The 25,488-nt window shown below is 50.4% G+C and overlaps 1 protein-coding gene across 1 annotated transcript in view; it reads left to right on the top strand.

Moving 5' to 3' along the window:
• LOC147659186 (homeobox protein EMX1) overlaps window positions 1–25,488 on the top strand; it is a 55,690-nt gene that overhangs the window by 11,485 nt on the left and 18,717 nt on the right. The window contains exon 2 of the mRNA XM_086951915.1: window positions 8,093–8,277. Within this exon, the coding sequence (XP_086808041.1) occupies window positions 8,093–8,277 (185 nt within the window). The remainder of the gene's footprint in view (window positions 1–8,092; window positions 8,278–25,488) is intronic.

Genomic DNA, 25,488 nt, shown 5'->3' with positions numbered 1-25,488 from the left:
ACTGCGCGCCTTCTACCTGAACAACATAGGATCACAATCGTCGCTACACGGACACAAATCCTTGTCCCCTCCCCCACAGGATTGCTCTGTATTTTGTCCGGCCGCCCTGTCAAGTATGATGTGTGTTTACATTTGTAGTGCTTTAGTTCACACTTGTAGCGCTTTAGTTCGGCCTCAAAGCGCCCTCACTTTGCGCTTCAGTGCCAGGCACTAAAAAGCGAGCAAACATACCGATGATTTAAAGAGGCAGAACGGCGGCTTCCTTGGTCCCAGGGATGATTACACACGGGGCCTCTGGTGATAAGTGGTCCTCTGAGCACGAAGTGTCAGGCAGCGCCTCGAGGAGACGTGCTATATTCATTAAGATACTTTATAAAGGGCTACGCGTGATGCGTAACGCTTCTCCTTTCGGTTACTTCGGAGTGCTTGAAGGATGAAAATGCACAAAGGGCAAGGCGCTTGGAAGGGGAGGGGAGGGTCCAGACATGTGAGTACTGGATTGCCCCCCACCCCATCCCTTCACCCCTAGAACAGTGACCTTTCCATCGCACCCCGTTTTGTGTTGAGTTCCTGTCTATAGTAGTGAATATTCCCGAAGCTTCCCGAAGGGCAGGTTGTCTGTCGGTCCCTCCCATCCGAGAGTGGTGCAGAGTTTAGGACAGGACCGCGCACACCCTCTCACCTGCCCCCCACCCCTGTTCCACCCGGTTGGACAGGAGTTGGGCAGACATTGGACCCGGAGGTCTGATTGGACGCAGTCACATGTCACTCTTCGCGTCTGTCCAATGCCTGTGCCCAAGTATACTTTGCATTGGAGCATCAGACCTGAACTTTGACCCCGCCATCGCTTGAGATGATTTGAGGCTCTCTTCAGTGAAGTCAGAACACTTAAACTCGAAGTTCAACCTAAGCCCAGTGAACCCAGTTGTGTGATCTTCGTCAAATTTCTTCCAGGCCTTCGAGCTCCTTATCTGCCTCTGGAGCTTCATAGCGCCACTTTGAAGCGTCATTGCCGGGCCCAATACATGAAAGAATTGGCCCTCAGTAAAGTTATCCCGCCTGGTGGCTAAAGATTGCATAAGGGCATCGATTAAAGTGACCCCCGTCAGAGGCCCCGTGTCCCCCCGCCCCTCCCCCAGCTGTCCTGGTGCATTCACTGCAACAACTGACAAAGTGCGCGCGCTCTTGTGCGCGCCTCCGACCCACGCACACGGAAGTGCTGACGTGCTTTGCACCAGACATGCGTCTTCCTTGTTTTATTTCACGTTAGCGTGTTTTTCCTTTTAAGGGGCAGATGTTTTAATCGCCAACCCTTGACCTGTTGCCAGCAGTCCCAGGGGTTCTCTCCTTGCCCCTCCCCCCCCCCCTACACGCACAGACGCGCCCCATTTCCTGACATTAGGTGAGTGCATGTTTTAATTGCGATGCATTTTGTTCATCGAGCAATAAAGACTTTATTCAAGCTATTCAACTTCAAGGTGATTGATTCTAGCCAATTACACAGTGAAGCGCCCACAAATATAACTACCTGGATTGAGGGTGGTGTCGTGCGTGTGGGGGGGGGGGGGGGCGATTACAATTAGGCCGCAAACCCAGTCCACGTCCCCAGTGGGCCGCACTAGAAGAACATCGGAAGCAAAATATGGCTATGTGTCGATCCTTGCCAAAGTCAAGTTGAGATTAATAGACAATGTCAACTTAATTAAACCAATTAAAATGGAAGAAGTGTCCTCATTTTCGGGGTGAAAGAGGCATGACCACATGCTAGGAACTGCCGCCACTTGCTAGCACCAGCGAGTTTTTAAAATTAATTAAATGTCATCTTTGGCAGAGTACATTTGACTAACCATGTATTGAAAAGAAACCGCGTATCCTCTGCTCTTTCAATTTACCATTCGTGTTTTTCTTCTTATATTGCTTTCCTGTTGGTTGTGAATTCTGTGCTGTGGCTTTCGCTGTGGCCTCAGTTCCCTTTGCTCTTGGGGGCGGGTCTACTCTAAGAGGCGCTGAAACGAAAACGAACCGCAATACTCATACTGAACACTTCTGCAGCACATCCCAGGATTGGCGCCGCCTGCGGCTCGTACATCCAGTTTTATATGCATCGACCCCAGCATCGTTGTTGACGCCCTGTGATCGACAACCTACGGGATACACTGAGATCACTGTAGCCAGGGCTCAGCTCGCTGAGCTATCTTCTGGGTTATTATTACCTGCACTGAATAGACGCCTCGCACAGACGCGCGCGCGCACACAGATGGCATGCCACGAAGCGCCATGAAGCTTTCTCGAGTGCACTAGGGCGCTGTAAAAACGAAATACCAAAAAAAACGCACAGTGACTCGTCGTGAACAGGGCAGGGCGCTTGTGCAAGTGTGATAGTCGGTTTCACTGGTGCTAAAGGCAGCTCGCGCACTGCACTCTGGGCTCTTGTTTCGGGGTCGGGGGCACTCCTGGCCCTTGTAGGGGTCGGTGTAGGTGTGCCCACGGGTGGTCCAGGTGGAGCTTTGGGTACTTAAAGAGCAGATCCGCGGATCCGGGCGGTGCCTATGTACTTGTTGGGGCCCTGGAGGGCGCTGGGTGGAGCTGTGCCCTCTGGGGTAGAGCTGTAGTCGGCCATGCGGGGAGCTGTGGGCGCTGGGTGGAGCTGTGCCTACCCTATGGAGCAGGAGCTACGCTCACTTCGTGGAGGAGGTGGGCGCTGGGTGGACCTGTGGACTCTGAGCACTGAATGGAGCTGTGTACATTGAATGTATGGAGCTGTAGGCGCTGGGTCACTGAGCTGCAGGTCCTGGATAGGTGGAGGGGAGTGCGGTATGCCGTGGGCAGTTAGAGGAGCTGTAGGCCTCAGGAGGTGCTGTGGCGGGCCTTAGGTAGAGCAGTGTGCGCTGGAATGGATCGGAGCTGCAGGCCCTGGGTGGAGGCGCGGGTTCTGGCTGGAGCTGTAGGCACCAAAGTCAGCTGTAGTGGGCTTTGGTTCTTATTATTACTCTAGGCCCCTGGGTCGAGCTGTGGTGAGCGCTGATTGGAAGTGCAGCCCTCGGATAGTGACAGGAGCTGTTGCGAGCTCTCGATGAAGCTACATCTCCCGGATGAAGGTCTAAGAGCCCTAAGTGGAGCTGTAGTGAGCCCTGGGTGAAGCTGTAGGGTCAGAGTGGAGCTGTGGTGAGCCATGGTTGAAGCTGTAGGGCCAAAGTGGAGCTGTGGTGAGCCCTGGTTGAAGCTGTAGGGCCAGAGTGGAGCTGTACTGAGCCCTGGTTGAAGTTGTAGGGCCAAAGTGGAGCTGTGGTGAGCCCTGGTTGAAGCTGTAGGGCCAGAGTGGAGCTGTACTGAGCCCTGGGTGAAGCTGTAGGGCCAGAGTGGAGCTGTAGTGAGCCCTGGGTGAAGCTGTAGGGCCAGAGTGGAGCTGTGGTGAGCCCTGGTTGAAGCTGTAGGGCCAGAGTGGAGCTGTACTGATCCCTGGTTGAAGCTGTAGGGCCAAAGTGGAGCTGTGGTGAGCCCTGGTTGAAGCTGTAGGGCCAGAGTGGAGCTGTACTGAGCCCTGGGTGAAGCTGTAGGGCCAAAGTGGAGCTGTGGTGAGCCCTGGTTGAAGCTGTAGGGCCAGAGTGGAGCTGTACTGATCCCTGGTTGAAGCTGTAGGGCCAAAGTGGAGCTGTGGTGAGCCCTGGTTGAAGCTGTAGGGCCAGAGTGGAGCTGTACTGATCCCTGGTTGAAGCTGTAGGGCCAAAGTGGAGCTGTGGTGAGCCCTGGTTGAAGCTGCAGGCCCAGAGGGAGCTCTAAGCCCGAGTGGAGCTGTACTGAGCCCTGGGTCAAGCTGCAGACCCAGAGGGAGCTCTAGGCCAGAGTGGAGCTGTGGGGAGCCCTGGGTGAAGCCGCAGACCCAGAGGGAGCTCTAAGCCCGAGTGGAGCTGTGGGGAGCCCTGGGTGAAGCCGCAGACCCAGAGGGAGCTCTAAGCCCGAGTGGAGCTGTGGGGAGCCCTGGGTGAAGCCGCATGTCCCGGGTGGAGGTCTGAGCCGCAGGCAGAGCTGTAATTCGTTCATTGATAGAGCTGTAAACCTCAGTTGGTGCCGCGCGCCTCGGCTGGAGGTTTATATATTTTTATAGTTTTATAAAGCGCGAACTGGCCCCGAAGGTATCGAAGCGCTTCACCAAGAGCCAGTTACATGACACAAGGCCCCTCGCTCCTTGTTTGAGGCGCGGGGAGATTACGAGGTTTGCCCAGAATCACAGGATGTTGAGCCGACGCCGGGACTCGAACCCGCTTCCCCAGTTAGAGGCCGCACCCAGCAGTACAGGTTCCCTGCCCGGCGGAGGTGAGAGGCATCCGGGCCGCTCATTAGTCACCGGGGCCCCAGCACCCCTGGCTTCCCCGGACCTGACCCCGACCCCGATGGGAGCCAAAGATACGGGCCCTTCAAAGGAAGGTTCCTGTGATGTATGTGAGCGGTGGACACCTCCATCGGCTAATTACAGGGAGTGCGAGGGGGAGGGGCGCTGCCCGGCTGTAAATCTACCCGAGAAGGTGTCTAAGAGACAGCCTGCTTTGATGCATGATAGCTCCGCGGGTTCATGCCCGTGCGGCGGCCCTAAAACCAGGGCCGCTGGAATCATGACATTCCAGGGCCCGGCTTTTTTTACATATAAAAAAGGTGTTGCCACATTTACCGCGCGATCCACCATCTGCGTCATAATCTGCAGATTAAAAAAATGGTCTCCAGCTCAAACTGAACACAAAATACTGAAAGTGTGAAGGCGTGGGTTCGAACATGGTGAACGGCCTTTTCAAACTGTTCACTGGTCATCTTTCAGAAGCTTTCTCTGTATTTGGTTGTTAAACTGGTACTGATGAGGCGAAACCCTCATTCCCAAGTGTAAAAATGACAAAATAATGAAGTAAAAGTATCAAAAACGGGCCGCATAATTTGCCTTTTCTTGCCGCAAAATGTAGTCAACACTACCGCATAATGTTGTGCTCCCCAGTCTCAGAATTCCAGGGGCCCTGCCTAAAACCCGGCATACCCTCTTGTGTAACACAGCCTCGGCTCCAGGGCGCCGCCGGGCAATGACAGAACACAACACAGCTGCAACCAGTGCGCTGCTGAAGGGATGAGCTGTCTCGGCTGCTGAAAGGAGGAGCTGTCTCGGCTGCTGAAGGGAGGAGCTGTCTCGGCTACTTAAAGGAGGAGCTGTCTCGGCTGCTGAAAGGAGGAGCTGTCTCGGCTACTTAAAGGAGGAGCTGTCTCGGCTGCTGAAAGGAGGAGCTGTCTCGGCTGCTGAAAGGAGGAGCCGTCTCGGTTTAGAAAAGCGTTTTTTTAAAAACAATTCGTTAAATACAAGATCTGCCGTTTGGTGGTTTAAAATGAAAAGAAGTGTGTAATTCTCCCTCTCATGGGCCGAGCTTCCGGTGGAGGCGCTCTCCTGTGCTGAGCACAATCTAACAGAGGGAGTCAGATGTCTTTAAAGCTGCGCCTAGGTGCCTCTAACAAAGAGCCCTGATTCCACCCAGCATGTTAAAGTGTTGTTTACTCTCCACGAAGAGAGAGAGCCCTGATTAAGCAGCGGGTAAAGGTGAAGCCCAGCCAGGTGGGTTGGGGCTGCCACCAACTGAGTACATTGGCATTGCTTAGACACCAGTGAAACCAGCCACTCTGTACTTAATGGGACATATTTCACAGCCATGACATCATGACGTGAAATAGAGGGGTGTGAATCACTACCAGTGAAACAGCAATAAAACCAGCTGACATGAAAACATACAATGATCCTGGAAACCAAGATGCTGTTATTGGATGTGTTCCGTGCCACACATTACATGTTTTTTTTTTTATTTTTTATAAAACATGTAAAAAAACATGACTTTGGTTTTCGTTAAAATTCTAAATTTAGGGGAACAATTATTAATTTAAGGAATAAGATACTTCCAGTGAAATATGGGCATTAAATCAAAGTAAGTCATATTTCCTATCAATTCTAAAGCTACTGCAGTAGCCATCTATCGCAAGAGCGCGCAGCCACGCGCGTGAGGACGCACACAAACACGTGGATGTATGGAACATGGCAGCAGAATTGTTTATTTATAAGCGTTCCTGGAACCCCGGCCTTGGATTCGAGATATTGCAAGACGCAGTAGAGGCGCGTCCTCGAAATACTGAAAATAAACAAGTCGGCGGGTCTAATTAAGACAACAACTCATTGTTTGTTTTCTTCCAACAAAGAGACTTTCATGCTTGACCTCGCATGGTGTGTTTGTGTGAGCGTACATCTATCTCTCTTGCACGTGAAGGGCTGTCACAGCACGCCCCTGCGCTCTCTCTATACATATATATATATATATATATATATATATATATATATATATATATATATATATATATATATATATATATATATATATATATATATATATATATATATATATATATATAATTAGTTTGTATAAATATATATATATATTAAAAGAGAGAGTACTTAATGTACACACACACGTGCACGCGCACACACACAGAGTAGTGACGCCGAGACGAGTGTGCCGAGACGCCCAAGGGCATTTGTTGCGCTTTACAAGTTTAAAAAAAAATGTATATATATATGAGCATTATGGCCCAATAATGCCCGTGTTCCTGAAGGCTGAGCAGTTTCTATATATTGCTAGAATCCCAAGACGCTTATTTTTGTACCTATTGCCTGTTATGCTTTTTGTATATTACATATTTATCTTGGCTACCATGAAAAAGATGGCTTTTGTCAAACAGCAATAAATGCCTTGAGAGCAGTAAGTGAAAAACATAACAATCCTGGGAGATTGTAGCAAAAAGAAGAGAACGTGTTCAAGTGCATTGCTCAGAAAGTGGAGATGTACCTAAAATATGCTAAAACGCCCTGCTTGTGGAATCAAGAGGTCGCGAAGCTCCTGTCTGCACCCTGCAGCTAACAATGGGCCCCGACTGTAGCCGGAATGTGCAGGTTTTATTTCCCGGTCATGATGACGAGGATGATTATTAACAAAGGTGATTTTCGGTGTGTGGTTTGGTGCAGTCGTTAATCACGTTCCTTGTCATGTTTAAGAACCAATTAACTGCTAGTTTGTTGGAGACTAGGCTTCATATTTGAGAAAATCTACAATTTTCAGTGATGACGCTTCTGCAAATTATTGAAAATAATTCATGTGTTGCGCCCGTGAAATTAATGCGATTTTAAACCCCCGATTGTGTGCAATAAACGTAGCCACATGGAAAGAATAGGGTTTGTGCTCAGTGCCTATTTTGAGGACAGAGACCCTCTAAGCCAAGATGGCGGCTCGAATCAGCCATCTTCCCCAGGAGGCCTCGCGCCACTGTGTCGCTTCACATTTCTCAGACCCCACTGGCCTTGCACGTCACTATTGCCGCCTTTTAAAGGGCTATTTTCAAACGCACTTTAAAGCACAGCTCAGGGGGTGTTTCCAATCAATATGTTTTCACCTGTGCACTTTCCATACCCCTCTTCTGGGAGGGGGCGCCCGGTGCGTATGCCATTGGGTTCAACTTGTGACATGGGGTGGGGGGTGGAGGGGGGTGTTCATTCACAACCCTGGTCCGAGAGACTTCTGCATTGAAAATTGACCTGAAGAGCAAAGGAGGCCCTTTTATCAGCGGCTGGTACTCACCCCTCACCCCCTCACCCCCCCCACACTCTCCTTCCAGAATCATCTCCTGAAGAAGGAATAACATTCCTTGAGCAAAATTACAATTTGTGGAAAAATGCTTAATTGCCAAATTCGTATCCTGAATTTTCCAGGGGTGACATGATGCATAACACCAGTGTAAGCAAGTATAATCCCAGGACAGCTCACCCCGAGGGATGTGTGATGCTGCTTGTGGTGTCCTGTAAGCCAGGTGTTGAGGACAAGGTGTGTGGGCGCAGCTGACAGTGATGGGTGAATTGCAGGGTGTTGGGTGATTTTGGTTGGTGTATGAACACATTGACCTTGAATGGGCAACCATTGGGGGCAGGTGATTGGCGGCTGCTCGCCCAGCGACATCCCACCCGCGCCTGCCCAGGGGATAGCCAGAGGTGGTAGTTCTTGATGGTCTCTGCCCCTGTCTCTTGCAGGTAGTGATGTGTCCCAGGACAGCTTGCTGCTCCACGGCCCCTTCGCCAGGAAACCCAAGAGGATCCGGACAGCCTTCTCCCCTTCCCAGCTCCTTCGGCTAGAGCGGGCCTTTGAGAAGAACCACTACGTGGTGGGGGCCGAGAGGAAGCAGCTGGCCAGCAGCCTCAGCCTCTCGGAAACACAGGTGAGTCTCTCTCTTTTTCTGGAGCTCCTGCTGTCTGGTTTGTTCTTTCGCTGTACCACCAGGTTTTGGATTGTATTTGTATTTATATAGCTCTTACTATCCCTGGCGAGGCGTCGCAATGCTTTTCGGCAAGTAGCACGCTACTCCGGAACCCACAGAGGATTAGTGGTGGATTAGTATAGGAAATAAGAGTTAATTTTGAGCGGTGGACATTAGAGTCTGTTTGTTGTATCGAATAGGATAAGCACCAGCTACATACAATGACGTCACTGCCCCCAGACATACCAGTAAAACGCTGCTAGACTGTTGTGTGATGGGTGATCTTCTTAGTATAGGACTGGGACCAAAAATAGCCCCGGACACCCCAAAAAAACACACATTTGCAGATGGTCACTTTATGTAAAACATTCGGTCCATGAGGCGACCAATTTTGGGAGGCGTTTCACTGTCTAAGGTGTTTTAGAGCTAGTAAGGGGAGTACCTTGGGTCAAGATTGAAAATGTCATTATTACATCCTCAGGAACCCAGGAGCCTTGCTCACATTCAGACCCGGAGTGCTTGGCGCCTCATCAGTTGGTCCTCAAATGACCCACTCACCCTCTATATCAGTAAGGGCGTATCCACCCGAGGCCCCAAAGGCCCCTTCTCACTTTCACATCTCGTCCCCCGTTATCTTCGCCCACCCTCAGGTCCTGCAGCTCTTGCTCACTCTTACCTGGACGGTCCTGGGCACACTCAGGTCATTGGGGCTTGTGTCCACCATAGTCCAGAGGCTCCACAGATGTCCTGTGTACCCTCAGCTCCAGTGGTGCCTGAAGGGTCTCAGGCTCCTGTACAACCCCAGGACTCCAAAGCTACACCCCTTCCACAATGTTCCAAAGCATCCTACTCAGCCTGGGGTCCCAGTAGCTGCCTTCTCTAGCTAAATCCTTGAGGCTGCTCCTCAAACTCAGGGGCATATTTAAAAAGAAGTGGCGGAGTGAGGCGTTAGTTTCATGGCTTCACACCTCACTCGGCCACTTCAGAAATGCAAGGCTGCATCATATTTACAAGAATATGGTGCAGCGTTGCGTTTCTCCCTGCGCTGGTGCTACACTTAGCAGTGTAGTGCCAACGCAGTCACCCTTGCACCATAGTGCAAGGGTGTCTGCGTTGCAGAGGAGGATTGTTTAAGTGTAGGAAGGTGTCCCTTCCTGCACATAAAAATCCTGAAATGCCGTTTTGTTACTTCTATGTGTCATTTTTTTAAAATTTGTTAATATATTTAGCTAATGCAGATAACAGTTATTATCCCATCAAAACCCAATGGATTGAGGCCTTCACCGACAACATAGTAACATAGGAGAGACTCCGCAGGCACCTCCATTAACAAACTGATTTGTATTTCGTTCTTATAGTAATCTATTGCTCCGAAAATCTTGCTCATGGAAGTGTTTACACTCCCCAACAAGCATTGGCATAGGCAAACAAAGGCGTTCACAAATGCTGTTTGCATGTGTTGCATCCACAAATGCTGTGCATCATGGTAAAGTCTGTCCTATGGGCTTTGCCACTCTAGGGATAAGATGAACAAAAAAGATTGCTTCCTGTACTGAACATAAACATCTAAAAGTGAAAGGCAGTAGCTATGGTTGGTTGTAATGTTTACATGTAAAAAAGCCTCTGAGTCATTCCAGTGGAATAACATCAACAAAGGTGGAAGGATACACCACACAGCTAGTCATAAGAGGTGAGAGGGCGATGTGCCTCTTTCTTCCATCAAATGATTGAGGGTGTGTTGTGGCTGTTGGGAAGCATAGTAATGATGAGCTGGTTTTTGGCTTCAATCTTGTTGTTTGCTGCTGAGCGACTTTTGGTTAATGTTTAGGTCTTCGGCTGAATTCCGCGCCAAGTTTGTTCTTCTGTTTAATTTAGGCTTTTACCTATTGTAAGGCTAACAGCTGAAACAATAAATACAACTGAAATAAAACTGAATAGGTGACAAAAATTGAACACATTTCGACCTCTTATTTTATTCTCCAGTTTTCCACCCAGAGGTGTTATTCAGAGGGAATAGTTTTCTTCAATAAACATTGCTTTTTTGGAACTTCTCAGCTCAATAAGCAGATGGAATGTACACTTCGGAGCAGGTTGGCCACAAGGCAGCCACAGACCCTGGCCTGTGTAGATCACCTGGAAAGAACAGATCTCCAGGTCCCCAGGACTTCTGTGGGTGGAATCTTGCACGAGCAGCTCAGTGGGTTTAGTGCCATGCAGGATCAGATCGGTGCCACCAATCCCAATGCTGCTCCTGCCTGGCTCTGTCCTACTGTGACTACCGTCCACCCTGGATGGCTGAGCAGCATGGAATCATTATTTTAATACACCCATGTATGCTTTCCACTCAGTCACGCCCCTCTGGTTCCAGTTTCCCATGCCCAGAATTCATTGCTCTCGCTATGGTCATTTGCCCAGAGATAGTAGGATACAACACCCGCACATATCTACACATGACAACTGGAAGCCTCAGAAACAAGTGGAAGTTAACCCACAAACCCAACAGTGCTAAGAGGCCAGGCTAATTTCATAATGTCCACTATACAAATGCCACTAACATAACACACACTTTAATAAGACATAACATAGCAAAGGACCCACGCGAGGCAGGGAGTGTGCATGTGCTGGCTTTGAGATCCGCTGGACTCCAGGCCCATCATTATGTTATTTTCCGCCTTGTTTGGTTTCATTGAGTCGGAGTACTCCTGCACATTCTGGGCATCATTTACATGGCAATTGCACCGCCGGTGTGCCACTTATTAAAACACACCGGGGCACAGTGTGTCTGCCCATATTAACAAGGCCACGTAAAGTCACCCTGCATGCCTTTTTGTGCCCTTTCAAATATAGGCCTCTTTCACACATTACTGGGAATGCATCCGAATCCTGCGCCGCCCCAGGTGAGGCGTGCGTGTGCCGCAGGAGGAGAATACTTTTATTTCTCCTCTTTTTTCTCTTTCTGTGCATGCTGCATTCTGCATGGCGCGTAGAAAGAGGAAAGGAGGTTATGCCTTCCTGCACAAAAACAATCATCCTTGCAATGCAGGCGCCCTTGCAAAGTGACGCAAGGGTGTCTGCGTTGGCGCATGCAGCCAATTGTGCGCCTGCGCCGGAGACAGCACAGGGATGCGTCGTATTGTTGTTAATATGATTCATTTCTGTGCTACTAAAATGATGCAGCTTGGCACAGCAAAATGGCACGTGGGCCACGCAACGTCATTTTTTTGTAAATTACGCCCTCGATCTGCATGTCTCCCTCTGTGGGACTTACAGGTCGAGGGGGGCTGCTGTTTTAAGGACAGGTCTTTCTGATGCTGACAAAGTTGGTGTCGGTTGTGGTGTTTTGTAGACATAAATTCAACACTGTTGCTGGTCTTAACAGGAAGATGCCTTTTTCTTTAGCTGGTCATTGCACATAACATCTATTCATTGGGAATAAAATATTACATTGTTCTTTCATAAGCTTTCTTGTTGCGGATGCCAGAAACAATTCACTCATTTTTGACCTTTTAGCTTTAGGTCCATTCAGCCTTCATAAAGAGAACCCCAGGAATATGTACTGTTTTGGGACGGAGAGGTTGGTGCGCATGCCCCGTTCTACAGGTTCCTTTGGAGCCGGTTTACAAATGAGTGCTGTGAACAAGTGCTTAATTTGAGCCGGTGCTTGCAGGTGGGGCCCATTGGCACTCATTTTGGGGACCTGCACTTAGTTATTGCTCCTTTTCAGACTTTGACCCAGATCAAGGAGAAAACCTTAAAATGGGTAAAGAAAGAGGGAGAGAAACTGGTAAATCAATGACAAAGGTAGGAAGCGGGGATGTAAAAGAACACGAACAAGTGAGATAAAGGGACAGACAGAGAGTCTGGTGGTGGATGAAAAAGGCATGAATGAGGAGGAATCAACACTACACCTGCCTGGCACCTGGGGCCCGCCCTCGACATTCGGTAGCACCAGCCGCGGATCTCTGAGCAAAACGTTGGGCCCCGGCACTCAGTCTTTTACAAATTAAGCTGTATACAGTGTATCATGTCTTCCAACTTAGGCGCCCCCCCCCCCCCCTCCCTGCTTTATATTTGATTTATTCACAAATCAATACCATGTTCGGGTCTTTTTATACCCAAAGAGCAGTCATTGTCGAGTTCTATAAGTTCACCACTAGATGGCGCTGGTCCTAAAAGAAAGAAAACAAAGGCGCCCTTTACACATCTAAGAGAAGAAACGGGGTTGGCCAAGAGAGGGATCTGAAGGCCTCTACCTACCACTCCCAGTCCTAAAGGTAGCATCTATGACCCAGCTCTATGCCTGGTACCCTTCCGTGCCGACCCCAGCACCGGAGCCCACTCCTAGAAGCACATGCCACCCTCCTAGCGCCCACACTCCAATACTAGGAACCTGTGTGGCGTCATCTGTATGCTGGTCACTCCCCCTTTATATTCCCTTTGCCTCCCTCCTCCCTCCCAAGATGCTGCCCTCCCCTGCTCCATCCCTAACCCCCACTTACACCTTCCCACAATGACGTGGATGGAAAGAAGTCTACAAAAGTGAGCCCTGAGACCGAGCACAGAGAGGTCCCCTAAGAACGGGTCACCGGCTCCTGGCCCTGCACCCCTCAGAGCGCGGCAGTGCACCGGAAGAAGCGCCAGGGCCAACCCTCTCACGTGACCCCAGTATATCACCCCTGCGACGGCAGGAACTCCACCCTTACCTGCAGCCACCACCTGCAATGCAGCCGCCATGGAAGAGGATGACCCGGAGCACAGCACCCCGGCCTTGCACCAGGCTAAAGTGGCTACATCTGTCTATCCAAGGACCCCGCCTCCTGCCCGCAGCTGCAGCTGCAGGGCCCCATCTCCAGTGGGCCCTTGGAGCTGAACCTGAAGTGCTATTTTAAAACCGGATGGGGCACCCTTTTTATGTTCATGAACAAACCATGGCCGTGAGCCCTTTGCTCCTCCGTTGTTGGTGAGTTGTTCTACGGCTCCATGGATGATAGGAAGGGCCATCACGGCTTTCATGCTGGGATGCCCGACAAGCAAAGCCCAGACATCACCCTGAGCTGTTCCTGCTGGACGGATCTGTCCCTTCTCTCCAGAGGCCACAGCTGCCTTTGATCTCTGCCCCTCCTCGACCCTTGGCCTCTTTCACACAGATCTGTCTGTAGCTCCTCTAGAGCACTGACGCTTGCCCAAGGCCCTACCTCAACTAGCCCAAGGGGTCCTCCTCAACCTGCTCCCAAGGGCCCCCCCTCATGGGCGTTCGCTCAGGGTTACCTGCCTCCGCATTAGATGAAAGCCAGTGTCACCCACGCCTGTAATGAGACAGACCTATGCATGGCTCACTCCATCACCAACATCCCTGTTGCAGATAAACCAATCCGATGCGCGGCCCTTGGAAGATGGCGCCTGTGCCATTCTCAGGCACCCTCAGGCTTCAGGCCTTGAGTCGAAACGTAGACAGATTTCACCTCGAGCACTTGCTCCTCGTTATCCTTCTGGGTCTCCTTGTCAGACTCGTCTCCCACTTGCAGGCACAGAGGTGCCCAGTGCCTGACCCGCCTTCCTGTTCGTCATCGGCCTGTCCTACAGCCTTTCAGGACAATCCACAACCCTGCTTTGGCAGATTCCAGATAGTTCTGCTGAACCTCAATAAGGAACCAAGATGGCGACCATTGGATGCCAACATTCTGAATCCAAGGTGTGTGCCTGTGGGATGCATGAGCCTTGGTGGGAGGCTGCAGCCAGCTGAGTGTGCACACCACTCCTTCCAGGTGAACACAGCGTAACAAAGGTACATGCCTCCTAGCGGTACTGGTTCACAAACCTCCTGTCCCTGCGGACCCTGTTAGTTCTTTGTTTCTTGCAACCTATCATCTTATTTATGTTTACGAAAGTCAGTCCCAGGGTCCCTTAGATGCCCTGATAAGCCCGCACACTCCCAACGTTTGATCAAGAAGCTTTCCAACGCCCTCTCCAACTGGTCTCCACCTGCATTCTCAGAGTCTTGGCGACCCTACTCCCTGTTTTCAGAAGGCTCAGGTTCAAAGGTCAGCCATGTATTCAAGTCAGAGATCCTCATGCCTCTATACTACCCTTGTTTGCCTTCAATGGTCACCAGTGGTCACTTCCGGCGCATAAAAGACTGCGATGGTGCAGCTGTGCTGATCTAGCAGAATCTGACACTTTCGCACACAAGATGCGGCGACTCGACTGTGGCTTCCCTTTAAGTGGAGCCCTTTTGCCTTCAACGGCCAATGGCCATGCCTACTACACCGTCTGGGGTTCAAAGACCAGCGGCAGTCCTCACTGCACTGCCTGGAATTTACAGACCATTACTACACTGCCTGCGGTTCAAAGTCTTATGGCAGTCTCTGCTACACCACCTGGGGTATAAAGACGTGCTACTGCACCACCCGGGCCTCAAAGTCTAAAGGCAGTCCCTACTACACTGCCAGGGATCAACACCAAGGCCAGTGGCCTCCACAGTGCCTGGGTTCAAAGAACAATGGTGGTCCCTGCTACACCACCTGGGGTTCGAAGGCCAATGTTGGTCCCTACCACATTGCCTGGGGTTCAAAGGTCAATAGCGGCCCCTACTACACTGCCTGGGTTCAAAGGTCAATGGTGGCCCCAACTACACTGCCTAGGTTCTAAGGCCAATGGCAGTCCCTACTAATTGGCAAACATTTAATCTAAATAGAACCTATCCCCCCCAAGGTGCCTCTGATCTCAGGGACGCCACTCCACACAGGACAAGAACCTGCAAATGGGTCCTACCTCTGTGCTACATTACGGTGCCCTGATCACTCAAACTCTCTGTGAAGCGCCCAGAGGTCCTTATGGTTTATGTCGGCACTATAAAAATAACACATTGATTCTCCTACAAATCTGACGTGGACACTGCCCTCTTGGCCCTGGCTAGAGGAGCCCTCCTGACCTAGACCCACTGAGCTCTGACCCACTCACCACTGTGTTAAGCCTGCACAGTTATTACCTTATGTTACTCGTTGTGTGTTAGCTGTTATTACCAGCCAAGGAAAAGCTAGTCGTAAACCACAATGAAAAGCTATCGGTAAAACCCAATGCAAAGCTGGTGGTATAACACAATAAATAAAGGTGGTATAACACAATAAAAGAACGTGGTAAAGCACAATCAATGAACTGGTGGTAAAACACAATGCAGAGCTGGAGGTACAACAATAAAAAAAAACTGGTTGTGCAAATACAGTAAAAGCAGTGGCAAAACACAACAAAATCTAGTGGTAAAACATAATTAAAATCTGGCAGAAAACCACAATGAGAAGCAAGTGGTAAAACCCAATAAAAAGCTGGTGATAAAACACAGTAAAAAGTTAGTGGTAAAAAAACGATACAAAGCTGGAGGTAAAACACAATAAAAAAGCTGGTGCTAAACAATAAAAAGATGGTGATAAGACAATAAAAATCTGGCAGTAAAAGACAGCAGAACTGGTGGTAACACTAGGGGGCATATTCACAAGCCCCTATCGCCACAGATATGTCACTTTTTTTATGACGTTCCTGTGGGGATAAACCCTTCGTCTTATTTAACGTGGCTTAACGCTGCCTTGTAAATAAGGCCCCCATTCACGTTACATTTAGCGTGAAAGGGGAGTGCAATGTGTGTTGCCGTGGGTGTTTCTCGGCGATACCATTGATGTTGACGCTTCCCCCTATTTAGAAGTAGTGTAGATAGGAGGCAGCACCAACATTAAGGCAAGGGAAAACCTGGTCTTAACACGGTGAAACGAGGAGAAGTGCTTAATTTCTCCTAATTTTTGCTGTTTCTTGCAGCACACATAGAAACAGCAAAACACCATGCATGAGTGTTTATATGGAGGAAGGTGGCCCTTCCTGCACATAAACAATCATTCCCTCAACGCATACTGCAAGGGTGCCTGCGTTGGAGCTAGGCAGCTCGATTTAGCACCAGCTCTAGGGAAAATGCAGTGGTGGGCCACATTCTTGTGAATATGGGGCATTCCTGCGTTTTCAGAATGGCGGAGCGCGGCGTTAGCAATGTTTGCTAGAGGTCATCCATTCCCTTGTGAATATGCCGCCTAGTTGCAGAATACAAGGTTGCGAAAATGTGCACCAGTCCTTTTAGCATCATGTTTTCACAGCTGTTCGACCCTCAATTATGGCGGGAACTTTTCAATATCTATTGAACACGCAGCAGCATCGAGAGGCCAGGATTGGAGCAGGCCCCCCTGGTCCGAAGAGGACGAGGGGCCTTTCTCTGGGTGATCGGCGTCCCCTCCCCACACAGCAGCCCCCCCCCCCCACCACCCCCGCACTCCTCCCTCCCCCCCACCACCACCACCGCCGATTTATCAGGAACGCATTTAGTTGCATTCGTCAAAACAACATTTGCCCGGGACGAGCTTAATTAAAACACTTGCTCGGAAAGTTGTCTTTTCGATCAGTGACAGGGACACAAATTAAAACCCGGAGTGGTGTGCTATGACAACAGGAGATGTCACATTAAACCCATAATTATACAATCAAACACTCTGGAGTAGACGCCGCCTTTAAGAAGAAGCGACGAGGCTGCCTTTTTCACACATTTTGCATTGGTAATAACATTTCAAATGAGGGTTAAATTCTGGGTCACGTTGTGTAGCGGTGATTTCAACATTACTTATAAAGTGATTAAATACGTCTCGTTCAGCAACAGTACGTGACGAGGGGCCGTTCCTGTGGGTGAGTGCGTCAACATGCCAGCAGCTCTGTGTCTGTGAGCGCGCACGTGCTGTGTGTGTCTGTCTACATGGACGCGCGTGGGTGCGCGTGAGCATTTGTGTGCCAGTGTACCTGTGCTAGTTTCTGTATGTGGTGCTTGCGTGTGCTAAGCTTGTTTTGTTTTTGAAGGCGCTGGCATGTTAGTTTTTGCTGTACTTCTGTGTCCACGCACACCCGCGTCTGGGGGTATATTTGAGGGAGAGACTCGCTGTGTGTGTGTGTGCGTACATATGTATGTGTGTGCACAAGTCATTCATTGTACACGCATGGTTGTGTGTTTTCCCAGTGGTTATCTGTTCGTGTGGGTTACGGGCACGTGCCTGCGTGTGGGACCCCTTTGTTGTTTACAGTCCTACATCTTGTGTGTGTATGTGTGTGTTGTTATGGTGTGTAGGTGCTGTGTGTTTGTATGTGTCTGAGATAACCGAATTCTATCCATGTTCGATTCCGTGTTTGCACGACTCTTTTGCGCACCTTTTCCTGGTCCAAGGTGCGTGTATTTGTGCACGTGTGTAGCGTGTCTATGTTTCGTCTAATGTTACTACTGTGGCCTAACATTAGCCCCCTCGCAGCCCCACGCTGTGGGAGGGGTGAGGGGGGGGGGTGGAGGGAGTGGCGAGATCCCGGGGCCCCTCCGGCACTGTGCACGAGCCGCGGGCCCCTAGCCTGACAGCTCTCGTGGGCCCGGGAGGAGGGTGGGGGCCCCTCATTGTACTCTGCAGGGGCCCCGCTCAAGTCTCCTTACGCCACAGTATTACAGAGGTCATGGCTGGTGGTGGCGCTTTGTGGCTGGGTGTCTGTGCGCGTGCCCGTGTGCTTCACCAGTCCGTGCCCCTGCACGTGCCGTCGTGACGTTTGAACGCACCAACCACACAGGCCGTGGCTCACCTGAGCCATACCCATGCCAATGAGGCGCGTGCCAGCCTCTGCCCAAGGGAAAGGGCACAGCATGCTGGGCAGGCAGGCCACGGGCATCAGTTCCCCGGGGCTTCGGTCCGTTGAGTTTCTGCAACTCTTAAGATCTTTATGGATTGTAACCCACTTGGGACACATGAAAAAAACTGGTCGTGGACTTTAGATGGCACATAAAGCGCCAAGAAGGCATCTGGGAAGCTCCCAGTTGAGGCGAAGAGCATTCCAAGGGAAATGCCCCCACCCGCCAGCGATGCTCGAGTGTACACAAATACGTTCAGGCAACAGTGTCAAGCCTTGGCGTGGTGATATATACACAATTTCCACCGAGTCCAGAAGGGAAACAAGGCCCCATTCCTTGGTCCTTCATGCAGAATATATATAAAAAAAAAATAACACATCAACAACCAACACAGCAATGCAACTCCTGACGCTTTCACTCCTGTCCCTGCTGGAGGGAGAGCTCGGCCCAGATGTGTGCCAGTGGCCCTCTGAAAGACCAACCGAACCTCTCGAAAGGTTGGGGTGAGATCTGGACTGTGCACCAAGGCGCGCGCCGGTGGAGCCAGCCCGCTCTAAGGGGCATGGTCAGGATGGCACAGCAGAGCTGCCTACTCCCGGCCTGCCCCCGTCGGTGATGGGCTGTCTAACGCTGTGATGGTGACCCTGCCAGATGTGAGAGTGTGCTCCTCTGGCGGAACCCACACATCCACGGAGATGCCGCATTGTGTATGGGTTTTGATTGGCCCCAGCGGGCTTCCGTCCTCTGGCAGCACGGATCCGGGGTGCTAAAGAAGCAGCCGCAGAAGTGTGGCTGGTGAGGGGGGCCGCGCAGGCAGGTGTCGGCGCGGAGGCAGATTGGAGACGGTGAGTCGTGTGCGCGGCGTGGCAAGTGTGGTGGCTCATGCAGGCGGGACGCGCATCCTTCTGATGTGTGTCCTGTCACTACTGATGGCGCGCGAGCGCTCCTCGGACCAAGGGTTTGAGCAATAACAAGAACCTGTCTCGGCGCAGAGCAGGTGTAAAGCTCCCGCGGGGCGGGAAATGGAATGAAAAAAAGACGTTGAAGACAGGAAAATATATGAGCAGGAGTTTGATACATTGTTTAGGAATAAGAGGCCCATCATAGGCGTCCAAGGAAACACAACCTTTTCAGGAAGAGGGGCGCTTTCCAGACAGGCGGCGCCTCTACAAGGACAGCAGGGGGTGGGGGAGGAGGTCAATGCCCGTGCTGCGGTCCCTTTAGTGGAAGCGCTGGAAATAGTCCACTAAGCTATAGACCAGAGCACCACCATTTTTTAGCGCCCAAGTTCAGTCATTACCACCATAGCAGGCCCTTTTGTCCTGGTAATCAAGCTCCCCTTGACATGCCCAAGTAAGACCATTGACCTAAGGAGACCGGGGCTCCGCCAGGACCTAACGAGACTTAGCCTCTGTGACCTCAATATACCAAGCCTTGGTGACCTACAGAGACCGAGCCTTCTCCAAGACCTACGGAGACCGAGCCTTCTCCAGGACCTACAGAGACCAAGCCTCGGTGACCTACAGAGACCGAGCCTTCTCCAGGACCTACGGAGACGAGCCTTCTCCAGGACCTACATAGACGAGCCTTCTCCAGGATCTACGGAGACCGAGCCTTCTCCAAGACCTACGGAGACCGAGCCTTCTCCAGGACCTACGGAGACCGAGCCTTCTCCAGGACCTACAGAGAACGATCCTCCTCGAGGACCTACAGAGATCGAGCCTTCTCCAGGACCTACAGAGACCGAGCCTTCTCCAGGACCTACATAGACAAGCCTTCTCCAGGACCTACGGAGACCGAGCCTTCTCCAAGACCTACGGAGACCGAGCCTTCTCCAGGACCTACGGAGACCGAGCCTCCTCCAGGACCTACAGAGACCGAGCCTTCTCAAGGACCTACAGAGACCGGGCCTTCTCCAGGACCTACAGAGACGAGCCTTCTCCAGGACCTACGGAGACCGAGCCTCCTCCAGGACCTACGGAGACCGAGCCTTCTTCAGGACCTACGGAGACCGAGCCTTCTCCAAGACCTAAGGAGACCGAGCCTTCTCCAGGACTTACAGAGACCAAGCCTTCTCCAGGACCTACAGAGACCAAGCCTTCTCCAGGACCTATGGAGACCGAGCCTTCTCCAGGACCTACGGAGACCGAGCCTTCTTCAGGACCTACAGAGACCGAGCCTTCTCCAGGACCTACAGAGACTGAGCCTTCTCCATGTTTTAAAGAGACCAAGCCTTCAACAGAGCCTACAGAGACCGAGCCTTCTCCAGGACCTACAGAGAGCGAGCCTTCTCCAGGACCTACAGAGACCGAGCCTTCTTCAGGACCTACAGAGACCGAGCCTTCTCCAGGACCTACAGAGACTGAGCCTTCTCCATGTTTTAAAGAGACCAAGCCTTCAACAGAGCCTACAGAGACCGAGCCTTCTCCAGGACCTGCAGAGACAGAGCCTTCTCCAGGACCTACGGAGACCGAGCCTTCTCCAGGACCTACGGAGACCGAGCCTTCTTCAGGACCTACAGAGACCGAGCCTTCTCCAGGACCTACGGAGACCGAGCCTTCTTCAGGACCTACAGAGACCGAGCCTTCTCCAGGACCTACAGAGACTGAGCCTTCTCCATGTTTTAAAGAGACCGAGCCTTCTCCAGGACCTACAGAGACCGAGCCTTCTCCAGGACCTACGGAGACCGAGCCTTCTCCAGGACCTACAGAGACCGAGCCTTCTCCAGGACCTATGGAGACCGAGCCTTCTCCAGGACCTACGGAGACCGAGCCTTCTCCAGGACCTACGGAGACCGAGCCTTCTTCAGGACCTACAGAGACCGAGCCTTCTCCAGGACCTACAGAGACTGAGCCTTCTCCATGTTTTGAAGAGACCAAGCCTTCAACAGAGCCTACAGAGACCGAGCCTTCTCCAGGACCTACAGAGACAGAGCCTTCTCCAGGACCTACGGAGACCGAGCCTTCTCCAGGACCTACGGAGACCGAGCCTTCTTCAGGACCTACAGAGACCAAGCCTTCTCCCGGACCTACAGAGACTAAGCCTTCTCCATGTTTTAAAGAGACCAAGCCTTCAACAGAACCTACAGAGACCAAGCCTTCTCCAGGACCTGCAGAGACCGAGCCTTCTCCAGGACCTACAGAGACTAAGCCTTCTCCATGTTTTAAAGAGACCAAGCCTTCTCCAGGACCTACAGAGACTGAGCCTTCTCCATGTTTTAAAGAGACCAAGCCTTCAACAGAACCTACAGAGACCAAGCCTTCAACAGAACCTACAGAGAGTGAGCCTTCTCCAGGACCTACAGAGACCGGGCCTCCTCCAGGACCTACAGAGACCGAGCCTTCTCCAGGACCTACGGAGACCAAGCCTTCTTCAGGACCTACAGAGACCGAGCCTTCTCCAGGATCTATGGAGACCGAGCCTTCTCCAGGACCCAAAATGACCAAGTCTTCTCTAGAACCTACTGAGACCAAGCCTCCATGTTCTCAAGAGACCACGCCTTCCCCAGGACCTATGGAGATTGAGCCTCCTTGACCCAAAGAGACAGAGACTTCTCCAGGAGCTCTGCCTAGCTCACTTCCTCTGCCACGTCTCAGACGCCACATACCCAGCCAGCACCACCTGTGCCATCTCACTCTTCGGGCTTGGCTCCTACAGATTGGGGAAAAACAGGTAGTTCCTCTTTCAAAAAAAGAAATTTGCTGGTCCCCCTCTTCTGTCACACTGTCCTATCACCCTACACTCTATTCGACAACACTGTCCTATGACCCTACACCGCTATTCTATCAGACTGTCTTATCACACTACACCACTATTCTACAACATTTTCCTATCACACTGCACCACTATTCTACAACACTTTCCTATCACACTACACCAGTATTATACAACACTTTCTTATCACACTGCACCACTGTTCTATCACACTGTCTTATCACACTACACCACTATTCTATCGCACTGTCCTATCACCCTACACAAAGGCAATTCCTGACTGATGAGAAAATACAATTCTAATGAACAAATCATACATAAAAAAGCACAAAAATGTCACAAAAAGCCCACAATACTACAGTGAAAGAGCAATCCCTTAAAATGATTTTTAAAACACAACAATTAAGTTTTTTTACAAAATGTATTCTTTTCTGTTTCTTGTTTTTTGTATAAATTCTAAATCATAATTAAAGCAACAACAATACAATACAATATAGCACATACATTGAAAGAAGTAAAAAAATATATACTTATATAGTAAAAATGATAAACTTCAAAATTCCCACAAAAAGACGGGAAGCATCCCTCAAGAAAAATACATTTTATGTCTGAGTATCCTTGCTCTGTGGTAAAGTCATGATTGGTAGGTCAAATTTTACATCTCTTAGTAGGCATCCCATTGTTTAAGGAGGGACACCCGGGAGGGGACAGTGGCCCCTCATCACACTCCAGGGGCTCTTACGGCCCGTAGGCTGAAGGGTGAGGGGGTAGGAAGTTCTGCTTCCGGCAGGCCCCTTGGCCCAACCCCTGCGCTGGCGCATGGGCGCCAATGTGGCATAACATCAGTCCCTGGGAGGTAGGATGGAAGGGCATAGGGGGTGCCCCGGAAAGGAATCTGATGGGCAAACGGGCCTGTGCAAGGTCACTCCATTAAAGGGGGAACTGGAAAGTAGTTGGGAACAGTCATGACCTTGCACGTAGGCTCATTCGGGATACGCAGAAAACAACCTGTACATATTCCAGATTTAGGTTAGGTATGGCTATGTATTAGACTCATGTTAAGGTTAGCCACAAAAGATGTGTAAATATGTGTATTTTAAATGTTATTAGATATGTTTGGGTTTGTCTGAGTTTAGAAATTCTGATATGTATTTTTTTTTCAAAACAAATTTTATTGATTGATCAGGTAAAAGCAGGTATACAGTTCTCCACAATCAGGAGGTCACTGCAAATTATCAACACATATATATCATTGTGGCCCAATCAATAAAAGAAACATTTCGCCCTAACCCCCCACCTCCCACAGCCACCCAGTAACCCCACTACCCACCCCTTATCCCTCCCTAACCCTGTACACACGATCATATCAAGCCTCCTGTAAGTGCTAACCGTATGCCAGGCGCCATGCGTCACTCTAGACCTGGCGTCCATCACCCAAATCCAGATCGTCGTCAGGTTCTGTTGGGGGATCTAGAGTCAAACCTCTGTAATCTGCCCACCGTTTCCAGATTTTATAATGTTTCCGGGGGCAACCTCTGGCCTCGAACACTGGGCGCTCCAACCCCATAAAAGAATCCAGTCCAGCCTTCCACGCACTCAGTGGGGGGGCTCGCTCATTCTTCCACGCTCGTGCCAAGTCCCGCTTGGCCACCACTAGGCCCAACAGCAAAAGATGACGTTTGTAAATATTTCCACCTACCCCCTCTAACACATGAAGGAGACCCAGACGATGAGTGCAGGGGAGATCCCAGCTCAGCACCTCCGACAAACAACTCCAAACACCATTCCAGAACCTAGTCAAGCCAGCACACGACCACACAGTATGTATCAGGGAACCTATCTCAGCTCTACATCGCAGGCACTCCGGGGACCCAATCAGGCCCACCTTCCACAGTCTCTCCCATGTATAGTAGGCCCTGTGCAAATATTTAAATTGGATTAGTCGGAGTCGTACCACTATAGCAGTCCCACGTGGGGACTCTAGTGCCTCCCTCCAGTCATCTTCATCCAGGGGCCCTACATCCTTTTCCCAGGCGTCCTTCAGTGGGAGCAGGGAGGAGGAACAGTGAGTGACCAGCGTCTGATAGATGCGGGACACCTTTTTATCCCTAAGATATCCCATGAAAACCTTCGCTTCCACGGGGCTGAACTCCGGCAGCGACTCCAACCCACTTATGCTAGGCGCCAATGCGTGGCGAAATTGTAGATATCTGAAGAATTGAGTTTTAGGCATATGGAACTCGTCCCGCAGGTCCTGAAATGACTTAAGCGTCACATCGGACATAACGTCTCCAAGCGAGGAAATCCCTATAGAGTTCCATCCGCCAAACCCCGTCAGCGAGGCTAGCGTGGGGAATCGTCCATTCTGCCACAATGGGGTCTCTGCTGTCAACCTTCCCCACCAACCCATCCGACGCAGTACTTGTCTCCAAACTGCAAATACCACTTGCGTGGCTGACAGCAGCCGCCTCCTGAGCCCGGCCGAGTGCAGGATGGTATGTAACGTGTTATTCCCCATCCTCGAGCGCTCCAGAGCATATGCTGGGTCACCTCCATCCCCATACCACCATTCGTTTAAGACCAACAGATGAGAGGCCTGGTAATATGATAGGATGTCCGATGTGGCTAGGCTACCACAATACGTGGATATAAAGCACGTGCGCAGCGCCACTCTAGCGGCACCCCCTGCCCACAAGAAGCGGCCCAAGACGGAATTGACCTGTCGGAACCACTGGGGTGAGATTGGGTGCGAATGGTTCTGCAATTGATAGATATGTATTTTAAATTATGATTTATTTATTTTAATAAAAATATAGCCGGGGTTATCCGACCCCTAATCCAAAGTTCTGTGTTGGATGAGTTATGATGGATCCCTGTCTAGAGGGGCGTGTTGGGGGGTCCCAAATCAACCATGGGAGGGGGCTCAGCGATACCAGGCCATCTGAAGGCAGGATAGAAGTCTCAACATGCTTGTTGGTTTCTAGTATGACCACTTACAGGCGGAGTGAGAGCAGATACCCTGACCCATGCTCCCACCAATGAAAACATCCGTAAAGAGTATTCCAATCTAGGGCATCCTGTGAATATAGCAGCTGCAAAATGGAAAGTGAGAGGCCGCCTGCATACGACAATGCCATTTTGCACTGTCACTCTGACGCACAACTGTACAGAGTACATTCTGCAAGAGTGGAATATGTATTACGAGGTCATTTTCACATCTGGAAAAGTGTTTGAAGTCAGCAGATTCCACACATGTTTATGGCTGCATTCTTAAATGTAATAAAGCGTTTCAACGCCTCCCTAGGATTAGTAAGTGCCAGTTAAATAGAATTACAGTAAATGCTGTTTCCATGCACCGAGCTGATGTAGAGCGCGCAAAGATGTGCTCGCTGTTTGGAGTCCCTGAGAGTTGGCACGTGTGGCAAGGTTAACCCCAGTGCAATAAGCATCATTAAAATAAAGCAAGGCTTGCTTATGTCATGTGGCACTGTACTCACAGAGGGACTGGGCACAGAAACTAATGCAATAAAGCATTTAGAATTGTGATTTTATTTATTCTCTCTAACAATAAGACGAGCCATCGTCTTCAGATAATCTAGCAGTAAAGTAATAACAGGCATTTGCAATGCAATAGGTCTCGCATTTACACAAGTTTAAGCTTTTGGCATTGTAAATGGCAATGCGTTTTATTTATGTTTAAAAACCAAAACATAAGTGAAAGGCATTGTCTTTTACAATGCAAATTGCTCAAACTTGCATAAATGTGAGAC

Source organism: Lissotriton vulgaris, unplaced genomic scaffold, assembly GCF_964263255.1.
Source record: "Lissotriton vulgaris unplaced genomic scaffold, aLisVul1.2 SCAFFOLD_2590, whole genome shotgun sequence".
NCBI classification, from domain to species: Eukaryota; Metazoa; Chordata; class Amphibia; order Caudata; family Salamandridae; genus Lissotriton; species Lissotriton vulgaris.
This window is presented reverse-complemented; position numbering and strand designations above follow the sequence as displayed.